At 42.2% G+C, this 15,002-nt stretch overlaps 1 protein-coding gene across 1 annotated transcript in view; it reads right to left on the reverse strand.

Annotated features, from left to right (window-relative positions):
* The window catches only part of LOC117492064 (Na(+)/H(+) exchange regulatory cofactor NHE-RF1-like), a 33,914-nt gene that overhangs the window by 3,637 nt on the left and 15,275 nt on the right, over nt 1–15,002 (reverse strand). Inside the window, exons 2-4 of the mRNA XM_034142207.1 lie at nt 7,541–7,714; nt 4,330–4,483; nt 1,172–1,215 (exon numbers count right to left, since the gene is read on the reverse strand). Coding sequence (XP_033998098.1) covers nt 1,172–1,215; nt 4,330–4,483; nt 7,541–7,714 — 372 coding nt within the window. The remainder of the gene's footprint in view (nt 1–1,171; nt 1,216–4,329; nt 4,484–7,540; nt 7,715–15,002) is intronic.

Below are 15,002 nucleotides of genomic sequence, written 5' to 3' on the forward strand. Positions count from 1 at the left end.
ACTTTTTTCTCAGAATTTGACTTTTCTTTTTTTCAAAATGTCACTTTTTTCATTTTGATTTTTTTTCTCCAGAATTTGGCTTTTCTTTTTAAATCATTTTGTGACATTCTCACTGAAGAGACTTGCAATTATTTGCCCTAGACTTCTGCTTTCAGACGTAGTTAATTATGAAGTTATTACCCTATCCGATAATAATCCAATGCAGAGCCAATAATGTAATATAATACATTATTTTATATATATTAAATATTTATATATGTATTTTTATATAGTCTTAAAGTTACAACCGGCCCTTTGAGTGCAACCATAATGCGAATGTGGCCCGCAATGAAATTGAGTTTGACACCCCTGATCTACAGGATGGATTTGTACTTTGTATACACAATCCATCCTTGGTCAAATAATTCAAAGTGAATGGAGTACTCGCTGGGTGGGGTTTTCCACACAGCAGCGTACAATGAAGACCAGCTCTTTGAGACAATAACAGGAAAGTCCGCTCAGTACACGTCTCTGAGATTAATAACTCAGTTCTGTGATGTGGAAGCCACACCTGAATGCTGCGAGTTACTTTTAAACCCCGCTCCCCTTCGGCCTGCTGGACGCTGAAGATCTACAGAGTATTATTTTGGTATACAGAGTATTCAAAGATGATCTATTGTTGTCCTTCTCTCTCAGGAAGCAGAGGCTCCATCACCGAGCCAAAACTGGTATTTGAAGTGTGTGAAGAATCGTCGGTCTCCCGCGACGGCAACTTCCCCCTCCTCTTCACACACTTCAAACACTAGTTTTGGCTTCCTTTAAAAGCAGATGTCCATTTACAGTGTCATTCTGAATTGTCAATAACAAAGTTACCTGTAAAAAAAGGTAATCAATAACTTAAAGTATCAACATATTATACAAATAATGTAACCGGATTACGTTACTTTTGGATTTCCTCAATATCTATATTATTTACAATAATATTAACAAAGATGTTGATTAATCTGCACTTGTCTCTGTTGAATAGACTAATACATAAAATAATCAAATACACATATAGGAAGGGTTTGTTGTTTTCCTTGATTTGATGCATTGTTGCTTCATCTTTATATTTACGCTTCAGCAATCTTCTTACATTTGGTGCCAGTAAAATCATATTGAATTGAGGTATTTTCTGCTGGTGTAATCTTACCTTCTCCTCCATTTTCCCATTAAGCACAGGCTCAGGCAGGGGACCTGTAGAAATGAAAGAGACACAAGAATCAGTCATTGAACTCCACGTCTCTTCCCTGTGTGTCAGGACTAATGTCACATCGTGAGACCATCGGCTCCACTCTGCTAGATCAAGAGTCTCTCAGCAGCTCGCCTTTCACTCCACCAACACTTACTCTGTTACATAGCGCAGGTATGAGCAGATCATCCATTATTCACACATGGTTCATCTTCTATGAGATGCTCCTCCTGCATTGCACCCACAGACCCTCCAAATATCAGAGAGCTGCAGGGGAGCATTTCTCTGCAGCTCTTTCCCAGAGAAATGCTTCATCACAACGCCATCACACTTTATTTTAAAAAAGGGGCTCTTTAAGCTTTTTGGGGTTTTCCCTTTCTTGTTGTTTGTTGTATAGGTTTGTGTGCATGGTCTGCAAAGGCTAAAATCCCAAAGTTTCTCTTTACATTACATGTTACTTGTTAGACGCTTTTATACAAAGCGATTTACATACTCAATACTGTGGACAATCCTCACAGGAGCAATTTGGGGTGAAGTGTCTTGCCCAGGGACACAACGACATGCTGACTGCAGTGGGGTTTGAACCTGTGCTCCCCTGATCCGAACACCAACGCACTAATCCACTGCGCCACACGCCTCCCACACACTTCCCACTTGGCACTTGATGCCAAACAGCGTCAATTCAGACTGACACCAAACAGCGTCAATTCATACTGACACACATTCACTTAAGGGGAACTGGGGATATGTATCAGCTGCTTGTGTGACAGTCAGACAGTGAATACTTTAGAGCCGTGTGAGCTAACCCGGAGCTAACGGGAGAATACACTCCCGTTGAAGAGCAGCCAGCACTGCAGCGGTCGGTAAATGCCGCTGAAACACATTAATAAACAATGAACCACGGCACTCTGGAGAAAAGTATAAGGTTGGAGAAGTCGTTATTTAATTTAATCTGGCTTCGTATGATTAAAAGCAACGCAGTCCCCGGCCCGTTGTTGTTGTGAGGTGAGCTCCGGCGTTGGGGAGAAACTCAGCGACGTAAACTGTGACGTCATGACGCAGCAGCGGCAGCACCAGTCGGGCTCTGAGCGGTGTGAAAAGAGCCGGCGCTAAACCGAAGAACCGGTTCTGAACCAGAAAAGCTCTAGCACGGAGCTTGAACCGGAGTTGCGTTGGTGTGAAAGGGGCATAAGCGGTTGACTAATCAGAACAGAGACGGCCAGCTAAGAGAAGAGGAGCTGCAGCACAGGCAGTATGAGAAAAATAAAGAATTGTTTTGGTCATTGAAGCCTGTAAACCTGCCACAGTAGAGACACAAAAGCCAAATATAAAACCAAAAAGTGAGCAGAATAGAGCCCCTTTAGGAAGTGGTACTGTAACCGGCATCTTGAAGAAGAAGCATCCCTTACCTTCCATCCCTCTGATCCTCTGCACAAAGTCTTTCTAGCTAAAGATGAGATAGCAGCTGGTCCTCCAGAGTTACTCTGGGATTCAAGGCCTCTCATGTGTGAGTGTGTGTGTGTCTGTGAGAAGAAGCGTCTCAGAGTCCTTTTGCAGCTCCTGCTTCAGACTGAGAGGCCACTTGGAAGGCAAGCGCCTTGGAAACCAAACAAAGCGTCCGGTAAGAGAGCAGTGTGAGTGGAGTTAAGAATCAGCGCGGGCAGCTGCCCTCTGAGTGGGCCGCAGCATGTGAAGAGCGGGCAGTAACCTGGGAAACACCTCACTGGAATCTCTGCTGATTATTTGTTATCCTGTACTGAAACACTGACGCCGTTTGAGAGTCAGAGACAATATGAAACTTCTGCCTCTTATTCAGTGATGGTGGGGTCCATCACACAAAAGTACACAACAAGTTACCCAAGTGCTTATTAATGGATAGACTTATGTACTTGTGTATGAATATAATCAACTGGGAACATTCTATTAAACCATATATTTTTTTGTAATCTATTTCCTCTGTCCTGGATACAGAGGGCAGCGTCTCTACCCAGCGTTGACCCTCTGTTTCCATGACAACAGCTGGCAGCAGCATGTTTACATGAAGGGTCTCATGGTGCAGAGTGACGCACGCACGCACGCACGCACGCACGCACCTGTGTGAAGGACAGACCCTCAAACACAGAAACTAAATGACACATTGTACTAGAGCTCCCCCTGGGGACTGTGGTAAGTATAACAATAATTATCATTAGAAATACTGTATTCCTAGATTACTTTAGGGGGGGGATTTTATTTTGGGTGTTCAACCTGCACAGTGTTGGTGTGAAGGCAGCTTGAAGTTGCATGTTTGTTTACTTATATATGTGTCTGACAATGGTTTTAGTATTGGACGTTTTTTGGAGCGGCCATAGATAAGAAAGGTTAAGAATGAAATGAAACCTAAAATAACAGGAGAACATTTTAAGAAATCATTCTTTAAATAAAGGTTATCCTTCAAAAGAAATGTGGTATTGATATTAGTACTTAGGTCTCCATTACAAAAAAACAACTATCGAGTGAATGTTGCTTCTTTGTGTCAAGTTGCAGTGTGATGTCAAACGTTTGGAAGAGAGATCTGCAACTAAGCTTTAACACCTACAAACTAAACTGTTACCGAGCTCAATCCCTCTCTGATCTGTCTGATCTGATCTATTTGTGTCCAAAAGATTAACTTTGTCCACATGAGGTGTGTGTCTGTCTGTGTGTGTGTGTGTGTGTGTTTGTGTTTGTGGTGTAGGGGGACAGGATGAGGCTCAGCGTCTCTGTCTAAGATTCTTGGCAGGCAGAGAAAAAAAAGGAAAAGAGCTGTGCAGGATGAAGCGAGACAAAGAGAGCTACAAACAACTAAAGCAGGAGAGCCGAGAGACTGTGTGACAGACTTAAATCTGTCGGGGTTGAGAGGAGGACAAGAGGAGGCGACGTCTCGTGTCTAAAACATGTCTATAACCACCACTGACAATGGACCTGGAGTGAAACATTACGAGCCAATTGCAGGCAATGCACTACGTCCATGCTAGAAGACAGCAGTTGAACTTGTGCTGCTTCTTTAGTGATGGTCATATTGTTCTGCGTGTGCGTGTGTGTGTGCGTGTGCGTGTGCGTGTGCGTGTGCGTGTGTGTGTGTGTGTGTGTCCTCTCACCGGTGAGATAGTCCGTGGAAGGGGCAACTCTGCACTTTTTGAAGAAGGCGTCTGTGTCTGCGTCCACCACCAGCAGACGGGCCACGTTCCCACCGGCTTTAATGGCGGACACCACATCCGAGTGGGTCTTCCCTTCTACTGACATGCCGTTCACCTGAGGAGGAAAATAGATCGTTTTACTTACTAAATGTACAAAATGTTCTTCTTTGGGGGTGGGGCTGTCCTGTCTTTGTTTCCACAGAGAAACAGTTTTTATCTCTGTCAAGGATTTCTTTCTCAATATTATCACTTTGTCTGCCAGAGGCTCCAGGGCAGGAAATCCTGAGTGTCCACGCAAAACACACGTACACACACATTCCTTTCAACTCTAACTTGCAAAACAATCGTCACAGTGTGGTCCAAACCAAAGACTAGGTATTCTGTTTGGTTCAATGTGTCTACTTTTTATTTAGTCTTTATTTAATACTTTTCATCCCAGGAACAACTTGGTTGTCTTCTCCAAGAAAGACCTGGCCAAGAATAACAGCAACACAGAGTTTCAACAATAACAAATAGCACACTCTCATAGACACATACATTCAAACTACTTAAATAAATGGTGTAGTTAAAACATTTTCACAGAGACAGCCTGGACTTTTCAGAAAAAAGCTTTCTTTCCCAAGTCAGTTTTGGGAACAACAAATTGCTTAATGTCCAGAAAACACACATTATGATTATAGTTTATTGTTAACATATGATGTGGTCCTTGTCTGTGTGGTGTACAGTACAGTAACTCAACATGTCAGGTGGCTCACTCCCACACCAGCTGAGTATTCTGGGATAAAATCACCATGGGAAAGCATGTGAGAAATGTCTTGGAAGGGTGTGTGCGTGTGTGTGTGCGTGTGTGTGTGTGTGTGTGTGTGTGTGTGTGTTTAGGTCATAGGGTGGACCTGCACGTCTAAGCCAGTCCCAGAGAGGAAGCTAGACAATAGCTGCTCGGCCAGTAGCAGAAGTAACAATGACCGTCCGCTCCCACAAAGCCCCGCTCCTCAGTGGGTGGTGCGGCTGTCTGGGGCCCTCGGGGGGGGGGGGAATGAAAACCCCTCGCTAGCCTCACACAGACCCCCATCTCTGAGGAAACTTTAATCCCTCTGTCCTCTCTCTGTCCTCCTTTTTTCATTTCACTCTTATGGTCATTCATATAGGAAATGAAGGGAGGCGTGCATGAGACGTCCACATCAGTGATTTCACAATGAGTCGAGACACTGTAAAACACTGAATGAGTCGGGCACGTTCATTGTGTTTTGCTTACACTAGTCAAATATACAGAAGTATGGTAGGTTGTATGATTTATTACAATCACAAGGTTTTATGGTTGTAATATCTATTACAGCACAATAAAAATGCTGCCAGGTAGTCTGTGGTAAGGCAACAAGTACAGGTCAGACTTGGTCTAATTTAGCTGCCATTACGCCATGTTGTTGAGTACAACAACAGTAAGTGACTTTTTTTTCTAACTTTTATCAAACATTGTATGACATTCTTGATATTTATCACCAGAACGGTCCAATGTAAAGTTTATTTTTAGCACTGCGGTCAAACTTATGTGATGTAGAAATGTCCAATCTTCTCATAGAAATGTTTGTTTACACACATAACTCTCTGCGGTAGGCCACAGTACAGTCAAAAAGAGGTGAGCAGAGCAGACCCCAGACCAGTTAAAAAGCTGATTATTTCAGTGTGGGGCTGAGCACAGTGACAGTTTCAGAGTCCTGCGGGGATCTGAGACCCCACACAGCGGCTGTTAGTCCACAACACATTCCTTCAAACCAAAAGCTAACTTAGGGAAAAGAGAGGACCGACTCTCAGGGCCAGAAGACCTGCCTAACTTTTTGATGTGGATGTGGATTAGTCCGATGAAGAATTTAGATCATTTACTTCAGTTAAAGTACTGATTTCACACTGTAAAAGTACTATCTTACAAGTAAAGGCTGCATTGAAGTAAAAGTCTGTACGTATAAATAGAAAAAGTAGTAAAAAGTATGATTGCTATACTGCAATATAAATGATAATCATGTGATTGTAATCACTCAAGCATAGATCTTAAAGCAGGATTTATCTTATTTTGCATTTGACTGCAGTTACTGATTATTTTTATTATAGATCAATCTGATTATTTTCTCCAATAATTGATTCAAGAAAAGGATATTCAATTTGTACTTGAGTTCAGTACTTGAGTACATGTCCTTCTACCACTGCTTTGCTCATTTAAAATACAACTCTTTTCAAGTAGCAGCCCCTACACTTGTGCTTTTGTTACTTTAACTTTCTATAACAATACAGTATAACAAAGTCTTCATATATATTTGAGGACCTGATATCTGTCAGTGGTGGAAATATTGCAACTACAAGAAAACGGAAAAAACAATTTTCACAGAACAGATTTTCCATCTCATACAATAGAGTGAAGGTGAAACCTGACCATGTAGTTTTATCCAAGTAAAACAATCACCTCAGGCTGCTCAGAGCGGAAGGGTGGCAGACAGAACAGGAAGGGTATTTTTGGGTAACTCTGATCAGTTTCTTCTCTTCTCATAAGGATTACTACTTAAAAAAGTACATTGCCTTAAAACTGCCAGTGACTTCCATGAATCCTTCTTACACAAAGTATTCAGATCTTTTACCTCTAATCAAAATCTCATATCAACATGTACTTTGAAAAATGTCTGCACAGCAGTCAATTTCAGAATAATGTATATTATATTATTGTATTATATGTTGACCATGTTAATATTGCAGCTAGTAAATGAGGAGATTATTTTAAATCATTGTTTGACTATATATACTGCCAAGAAGCTTTTGAATTTCACAGAGGGATCAATACATGTGTCTTAACAATATGATAATATAGATAAAGTAGGTGCTGATTATACTTTGTTTAGTCACTTAAATTAACTGAAGTTATCAAATAAATGTAAAAAAGTTAAATATTTTCCCCTGAAATTTAGTCAAGTAGAATTAGAGTATTGAAAGACTCAAGTAAAGCACAAGTACCTCAAAATTGTCCTTAAGTACAGTACTTTATTCTAATTTGTATTGTATTACTTTCCTGACTACTGCCAAGAGTTAGCAGTCCGTTCAAAGAGTTTATAAACTAGACAATCGTCCCACCACAATCAGTATAGTCTTCTTAAATAGAGTTACTGTCCCTAATGTCCCTATAAGTTACCTGTATTATCCTGTCTTTGGGCAGCAGGCCCGCCCTCTCTGCTGGAGAGTCTTCGTCCACCGCTCGGATGTACTGGCCCGGCCGCGCCCGCTCGCTGTGCAGGTTGAAGCCATACCCGCTCGCCCCTCTCTGGATCACACAGAGACGAGGCCGCAGTTCAGGGCTCATCACCTCCTGGAAGCAGAGGAAACACAGCAGGTTAATATCAGTGTGTGACATACATCGACAGAGCTGGACATTAGCGTTTCAAAAATACCTCCACCATGGGCTCGGGCAGAACGAGAGGCACAAAGATTACGGAGAGCTCCAGGGAATCGTTCACCATGAATATAAAGCCGAGGTTAAACATACAGGCTGCTGCATGCTGATGTGTTGTGCAGTGTTTTTAACAATATTGTGTGCTGCTATCTGCCTCCATGTGACTCAACTGCTCTCCAGGAAGGAAGAGGGTCCTGGAGGCATGTGATTGGAGGTCTGCTGGGAAGGTTTAGGGAACATTTGGGGAGGGGGGGACTTGAGGAAGGGATCGGTTCCGGTGTGGTCCGAAGCCCCCTGATCACTCCTGGCTCCGAGGAGGACAATGGACGCTGGGCGCCGACCTCTCACCTCCCCGTCCCCCCGTCCCCCTCGCCCCGTCCCACTATGGGATGGCAGGAAGAGTTAGAGCTGTATTGTCATCCAGGAAAAACTCAAGCTCAACCCCAGAGCCTCCCTTCCGCTGAGTGGAAGAAGCCCGTTCTTTATTTAGAAGTAGGGTGCCGTAATGGCTTTGTCATCAAAGAGGTCAAAACACGACAGAATACAGAGGGTGTTTCTCAATCGCGAGTAAAGCTGCTTCAGAGCCACTATTTCAAGCATACGACGTCATCGAGTGCCGCCGAAGTACTGTTCCAATCTCCAGCATACTTGGAAATCTACAGAGCCCGGCGTGCTCCGTTTGGAGAAATATCGAGGCTGCACATGAGTAGACTCCGCGGTCTTAAAATCCCCACAATGCTTTGCGCACGGACCAATTTCCAAAATCTGTGGCGGAAAATGTAAGGCGGGGCCTCTCATATGACGCACACCTGCACACTTGCTAGCCTGTTCCACTCTTTGTTTTCCAAATGTCAGGAAGTATTCTTGCCTCGCTTCTGAAGCAAGATGCTCGGCAGACATGTGCTACCAAGCAAGCGTACTCGCGATTGAGAAACACCCAGAGAATACAGGAGCTACAGATATCAGGAGACGCAGCACTGGCTAAGATACTCTTTGTCAGTGTGACCAGATGTGACCGGAAACACAAGGAGGGCCAATGCGGAGGTACCTTGACTAAAAACGACACATTCATGGCCTCAAGGGCTAGTTTCAAGACTTCTTCATTTCAGCATGATCTGTATTTTGTAAATTATAATCCAATTTAGAGCAAAATAGACAATAAAGCAGGGTATGCTTTGGTGTTATTACCCAGGTTTGGTTGTACTTATAGACACAAAAGATGGCGTTGTCATCAAAGAGGTCCACATATGACGTAATGTAGGAGTTACAGATAATCAGGAAAGGCAGCGCTGGTCAAGGTAATATTTGTCAGTGTGACCAAATATGATCAGACACTCCCTTCACCTACAAGTACCTTAAACCTGCATCCTGGCTGGCAGTACTCAAGTCTGAGAGACCCTGTCCACTGCTGAGTTCAGGTTTGGTTGTACTAAAAGACTCAAAAGATTGTTAATTTGTATCAACAACAAAAAATGACTTGCTGTTGATGACGTCACATTATACTTCCCAACAGGTCACAGTGTGTGAATCAAACTCAAAAATTGGAATGACAAAGCTGCAACGCCCTTCAGCTGAATGGGAGATGCAGGTTATTTGCTTAGAAATAGGGCGCCTTAATGGCTTAGTCATCAAGGAGGTCAGAACACATCTGAACTACAGGAGCCACTGAGCTCAGGAGACGCAGCAGTGGTCAGGATAATCTTTGTCAGAGCGACAAAATCTAACCCGACACTCCCTCCACATCAGAGCAGCTCTGCGTCCCGCCTTCTGTCAACTAAAACACTGGAAGACAATCAAATAACCTCTATAAATAAAGTCTGACTCACTTTCTACAGTAAATATGGGGCAGGAAGCTGATTGATTAAAGCTTAAAGAGGACGTAATAAAAACTGAATCAACGCTTTCTCTCGCACAAAACGAGTCACCAGCCATGAGTGATTGTCACTTTACTGTATTATGTAAGACAATAGGTCTAAGTCTACAACCCGCTCTCCGCCACCAATATTTAACTTCTCTCCTTGTCTTTCTTGGAAAAACCCCTATAAAAAAAACGCACTTTATGGTGTTTTCAAGTAAAGCAGGTGGTTCTGTGTACGGTCATTCCTAGAAATCATGTGAGGTTCTAACAATAAACTGCAGTTTACATGTAGTAGTTTGTTTCCACCACGGATGATACCTTTGTTTTATGAAAACAATTCATGCTAAAATAGACACCCCTATGCTTACAGGTTTTGAGTCATCTGTTTACTGCTAACAGATGTTAGTTTGGCAAACAACATTTCTTTAATTAGGATACCTATGTGATGTCATTGTGGACAGAAAAAACATGCTAGTTTGAAGTGCATTTTGTGTTCATTTAACGGCCTGTGTTCATCAAATGTTGGGCCTTTCCAGTGTCCTTTAAAGCCTTTCTCATTCGCAGCACATCACATAAAAGCCAAAAGCCATAGTTTTCAACACACAGTAAACATTGTGAATTGTAAATAGGTGTGTCTAAGCAACAAAGCTACTCTGTTAAGGTTAAGCTCCTGGTTCAGGTTGAAAATAGAACGTTTTTTTTGTCAATCTTTAACTATGTTCCACCTGACTTTCTGAGAATTTACACGTGAAAAAAAACACGCAAAATGACAAAGATAATTGCTATGTAATTCATATGCAACTTGGTGAGATCAGGCTGTTAGATAAAACAGTGTTACTAATCTATTCATCTAACTCTCAGCAGTAAAGCTAAATGCATTCCTTTGAACTCCTGTCCCTTCCCCACAGGTTCTTATCCATATTGAGTATTATGTAAATATCTCAAACTAAATCATTACACAGTGTCACACACACCTCAGATATAAAACATTAATGTCACAGCTGTCCTTTTCTCATCATCATGCTGGGCAGCTGGAGTGCTGATCACTCATCAGATGAGCTCCTGATAAGAGCCCTGCAGCCACACTTCCATCATAATGGTGACTGATTATACAAAAGTGATTGTCTTTGATTGCACGTCATTCAGTATCTCAAGTGTCACACCCAAACTCAGAGGGAAACCACCTTCCTTTACAAGGCCTTTAAATGTAAAAGGTTCAATCCAAAGCGCAGACTGAGTAGACAGTCTTGTATTTGAGTTAAAGGGGCTCTATCAAGCTCATTTTCAGGTTTCACATTTGTATTTAGTGCGTCTACTGTGACATGTTTACCTGCTTTAAAGGTGGGGTAGGTAAGTTTGAGAAACCGGCTCGAGATACACTTTTTGTTATATTCCATGGAATGCTCTTAACACCCCGACAGCAATGAATATCTCAAGTGCTTTGACAAAAAAATCCATAAAAAAATGTCATCTGTGGAAGCCGTAGTACTGTAAAAAGCACGACCAATCATTTTAGCCGGCCCGGCTAAAATAACTGGATGGCCTACCTGCCTGTCAGCCTTCCATCTGTGCACAAACTTATCTCGTGCCCTCATTGGTCATGTGTGCGTTCGTGTGTGTTGGAGGAGGGGCTCTGTAAGGAAGTGGCTGATTGTTTCCGGTTGCGTATTTTCAAATTCTAGCGCACTCGAGCTGGTTTCTCCAAAATGACCTACCCCACCTTTAATGTATAATTATTTTTCTCATACTGCCTGCACCTCTTTTCACCCTCTTTCTGAAACCAGAGCCTATCACGTACAAAGTGTTGGAGCGCCTGCCAATGGAAGCCCGGGTGTTAAGTAGTGATGTCACTTTGTCGCAAAGTTAAAAAAAGGAGTCTAACGGAAAAAAAACCTCTGGAAGGAACTTTGTGATTTTAGGCTTTTCTGTACATTTACAGGCACAACAACCTAAACAACAGACCTCAGCGAAGGGAAACCCCCCCCCAAAAGCATAATAGGGCCTCTTTAAAGTTTAATTTAGCTCAATGTTTCTCCTCCTTTAAAAGCCTTGAATTACCAAACAGAGATTTCTCTCTTCTACTAAAGCACTAAGGCAAAAAAACCAAGCAAGAAGCTCTCACTCCCCGTGGCAGTAAAGCACTCTCCGTGATTTATAATTACTCCGTTCATGTGGCATCAACACACTCTGCAGCCTTGGCATTAACTCAGTGACACTCATGGGGTCCGTGGCTGACGTTAGGCGTCCCTGTGCAGAGAGAGAGAGAGGCTCTGCTCGGGGACAACAGAGGGGGGTTTGTGTCGGAGGAAAGTGAAAGGCTGAAGAATCTCCACGAGGGTCTGAAATCTGTGGAATCTGCTGAACACACACAAGCCAGGACGGCTAACCAAGGACCGGTCAATTGAGTGTGTGTGTGTGTGTGTGTGTGTGTGGTTTTGTGTGACACAGTTTCAAATATGCTGAGCACAACAAAGATACAAACACAGTACACTCATGGGACGTTCTGTAAATCACTGATCGTCATAACTCCCTGACACACACTCACTCATACTGAATGGCCTTATCTGTCTTGGATTGGCACACAACTCTGTGTTCCCTAACTTACGCAGCAAGAACAACTACATATTTGCTTCAGACCGGCTTAGCTTTTGCCTGAGGTCAGCTTTATTCGGGAACATTTGTATACTTCCTCTCAGACTCTTTTGTTTTGTTTTGAGAAATTCCCAGACCCTAAAAGCATCTGCGTGATATGGGAAAGAAAACAATGCTGCTTCCTGAGATTTAGCTCAGTTGTCAAAATGATCAACCAATTTGAATTCTTCAAAAGATTTGTGTGACCATGATGCAAATATGTGTAATGTAATCTTGTTTTGTATGCTTAAATACCACAAACCATCACCATTGTCCTTGTTTTTGACTGTAATAAGATCCAAGTCGTACGGGTTCCTATTGTGTGAAAGGTTCCTATTTGCCCAGAAAAACAGGGTTTTCTAGAGTGGACACACTCTCAGTGACACAAACTTTCCTTTGAGGGTGGGAAGTGTTGAACAGGAACTGTTGACACATCTTCCCTCAATATGCTTCCCTCTGTGCAAGCTCAACTTCCTGACATGAAAGAGAAATTCAAATACAACACAAACTTATGCACAAAGAAGCTCATCGACACACGGACAACATCATGGAATGGGAAGCTTTCGTTAGTTTGCATGTAGAGGATTGAAGTGTCTGTCAAAACAAAAGCCTTTTCCTCTAGAGAGTGAAATAACTGTATTTGACATCTCATACAGAAGCCAGGCAACATCAAGCCTCTTTGAAATGCTGGTTAGCACAACCAAGAGACAAATCTGTCTTGGATTATTCGTATCTAGTCTTCATGCTAAGCTAACTGGCTTAATGTTGAATACAAGAGTGGTATTGGTCTTCTCGTCTAACAAAGTGTAATCCTCTTATAAAAGACTTAAAGGTAAAGCCAATAGGGAAACGAGTCGATGCGAAACCAACCCTTCGATTCATTATCACAGTAAAAGATTTCCTGATGAATTCATGGTGGCAATTGAGTCTTCTTCATTACAGCATGTTGTACATGATGGTCCTATTTAGAGTCAAATTGACGATAAAGCAAGATATGCTTGAGGATCTGACTCACAATGTCAACACAATGCCTGAGTTCCCCCGTTTGGTGGTACTAAAAGTAGTCTCACACTCAAAAAATAAAATCCTTGCTGTCGATAAAGTCCCATACCTACTTTATACAGGCTACAGTTTGTGAATCGCTACATGAGTGAACAAAATAAATAATGTATACACGTATTTCCCAAAATGTAAAACTATTGCCTTAAATGTTCTCTTGAATTAAATGAACACAGATTAAGTGCCTGTGTCATAAAGGTGCATCCTTCTTCTGTGCAAACATATTTCCTCATTAACATTTAGTGTAACAAATCACATTTCCCAGTTCGATACTTCAATCTAATCCCAGCAGCTGTTAGCCTCTCACTTCTTGTAGATACAACCTCCTTCAGGCATTTCATATATTAATTGAGTTCCTTGCGCTACAGCGAAGACTTCAGAAGGATTTAGCCACAACAAATAAGCAATGGCTTTGAATACCAATCACTGCAAAACAAAGCCAGGGACCGTGTTAATATTCTCAAAACGCTCTTAACGACTGTCACACAAATCTGCATCCTCTGTGCCAGCACACGGGTTCTCTCGGGTTGTTGAGTTTTCAGGTTCCCCTCCCAGACGTCGATATAATCCTCTTTAAGACTTTGTTTCTGGTGTTCCTCAGGAAGCTGTGGTTATGAATAGATAAGATATAGAGGTTCGTCTTACAGGCCTCTGGAGCAGCTCTGCGCAGCACGTATGGGGAGCTGTTATTGCTAACTTAAGTCTTAAATAACAGAGGGAAACTCAATCTTTGAAAACGTTTTTGTTACCCCACATGAGAAATGTCAGATTTAGGAATGTTAATGCTTCAGTCAAACTTATGAGTCAAGAAAAAAGCAATGCTATTGGTAATTATTCTATTTAATACTAATATATTCCCATTTCATTCAAGTAATGTGAACATCATGGTGAGTATAGGCTCAGAGGATATCTGAATAACATTTCCAAAATAATTCCTGATAACAACATTTTCCCGATACCTACGGAAAATTAGGAGTATAAAAAAAACAATGGCCATCAGGCAAATTACCTTAGTTTACTGTGTGTTTTGTTTCTATTTGGACTAATGAATTGACGGAAAAAAAATCAAACCTAAATTAATTAAAAGGCAATTCAGAGGATCACCGAATTCAGACATAATCTTCCTCCTTGGATCCTGAATATTCACCCCAAATATCATAGCAATCCATCCAGTAGTTATTGAGATACCTCACTTCAATCAACAGACTAACGCTGCCTTTCCCAGAGCCATGCTGCTAGGGTGTTAATAAAGTATATCAGCATTTACATGCACAGGAGTCATCGTTTCTGCCTTGGAGGAGCCCACAGGTGTGTCTGACGAGCCAGATTGATTGATTTGCATCTTGTAAACACTCTCAGGGAGTAATAACAAGCAGACAACGACCTCTATAATACCCATCCATCATGTTAATCAGCTTGTGAGTCAGCCACCAGAGATCTGCGTCTGTCAGCCTCTCTGCTGATACCGGTTAGACTGAGTAGGCTGTGGCTGCGAGCTGCTCAGGCGCGGAGAGAGCAGTGTGTGTGTGTGTGTGTGTGTGTGTGTGTGTGTGTGTGTGTGTGTGAGGCTGCAGCTCTGCCACTCAAACAGCCAGTTACGTCATATTTTCCTCATGCTTTGCCAGCGGACCGATTTTTAACTACAGGCTTTAATAA

The sequence above is a fragment of the Trematomus bernacchii genome, unplaced genomic scaffold (assembly GCF_902827165.1).
Source record: "Trematomus bernacchii unplaced genomic scaffold, fTreBer1.1, whole genome shotgun sequence".
Lineage (NCBI taxonomy): Eukaryota > Metazoa > Chordata > Actinopteri > Perciformes > Nototheniidae > Trematomus > Trematomus bernacchii.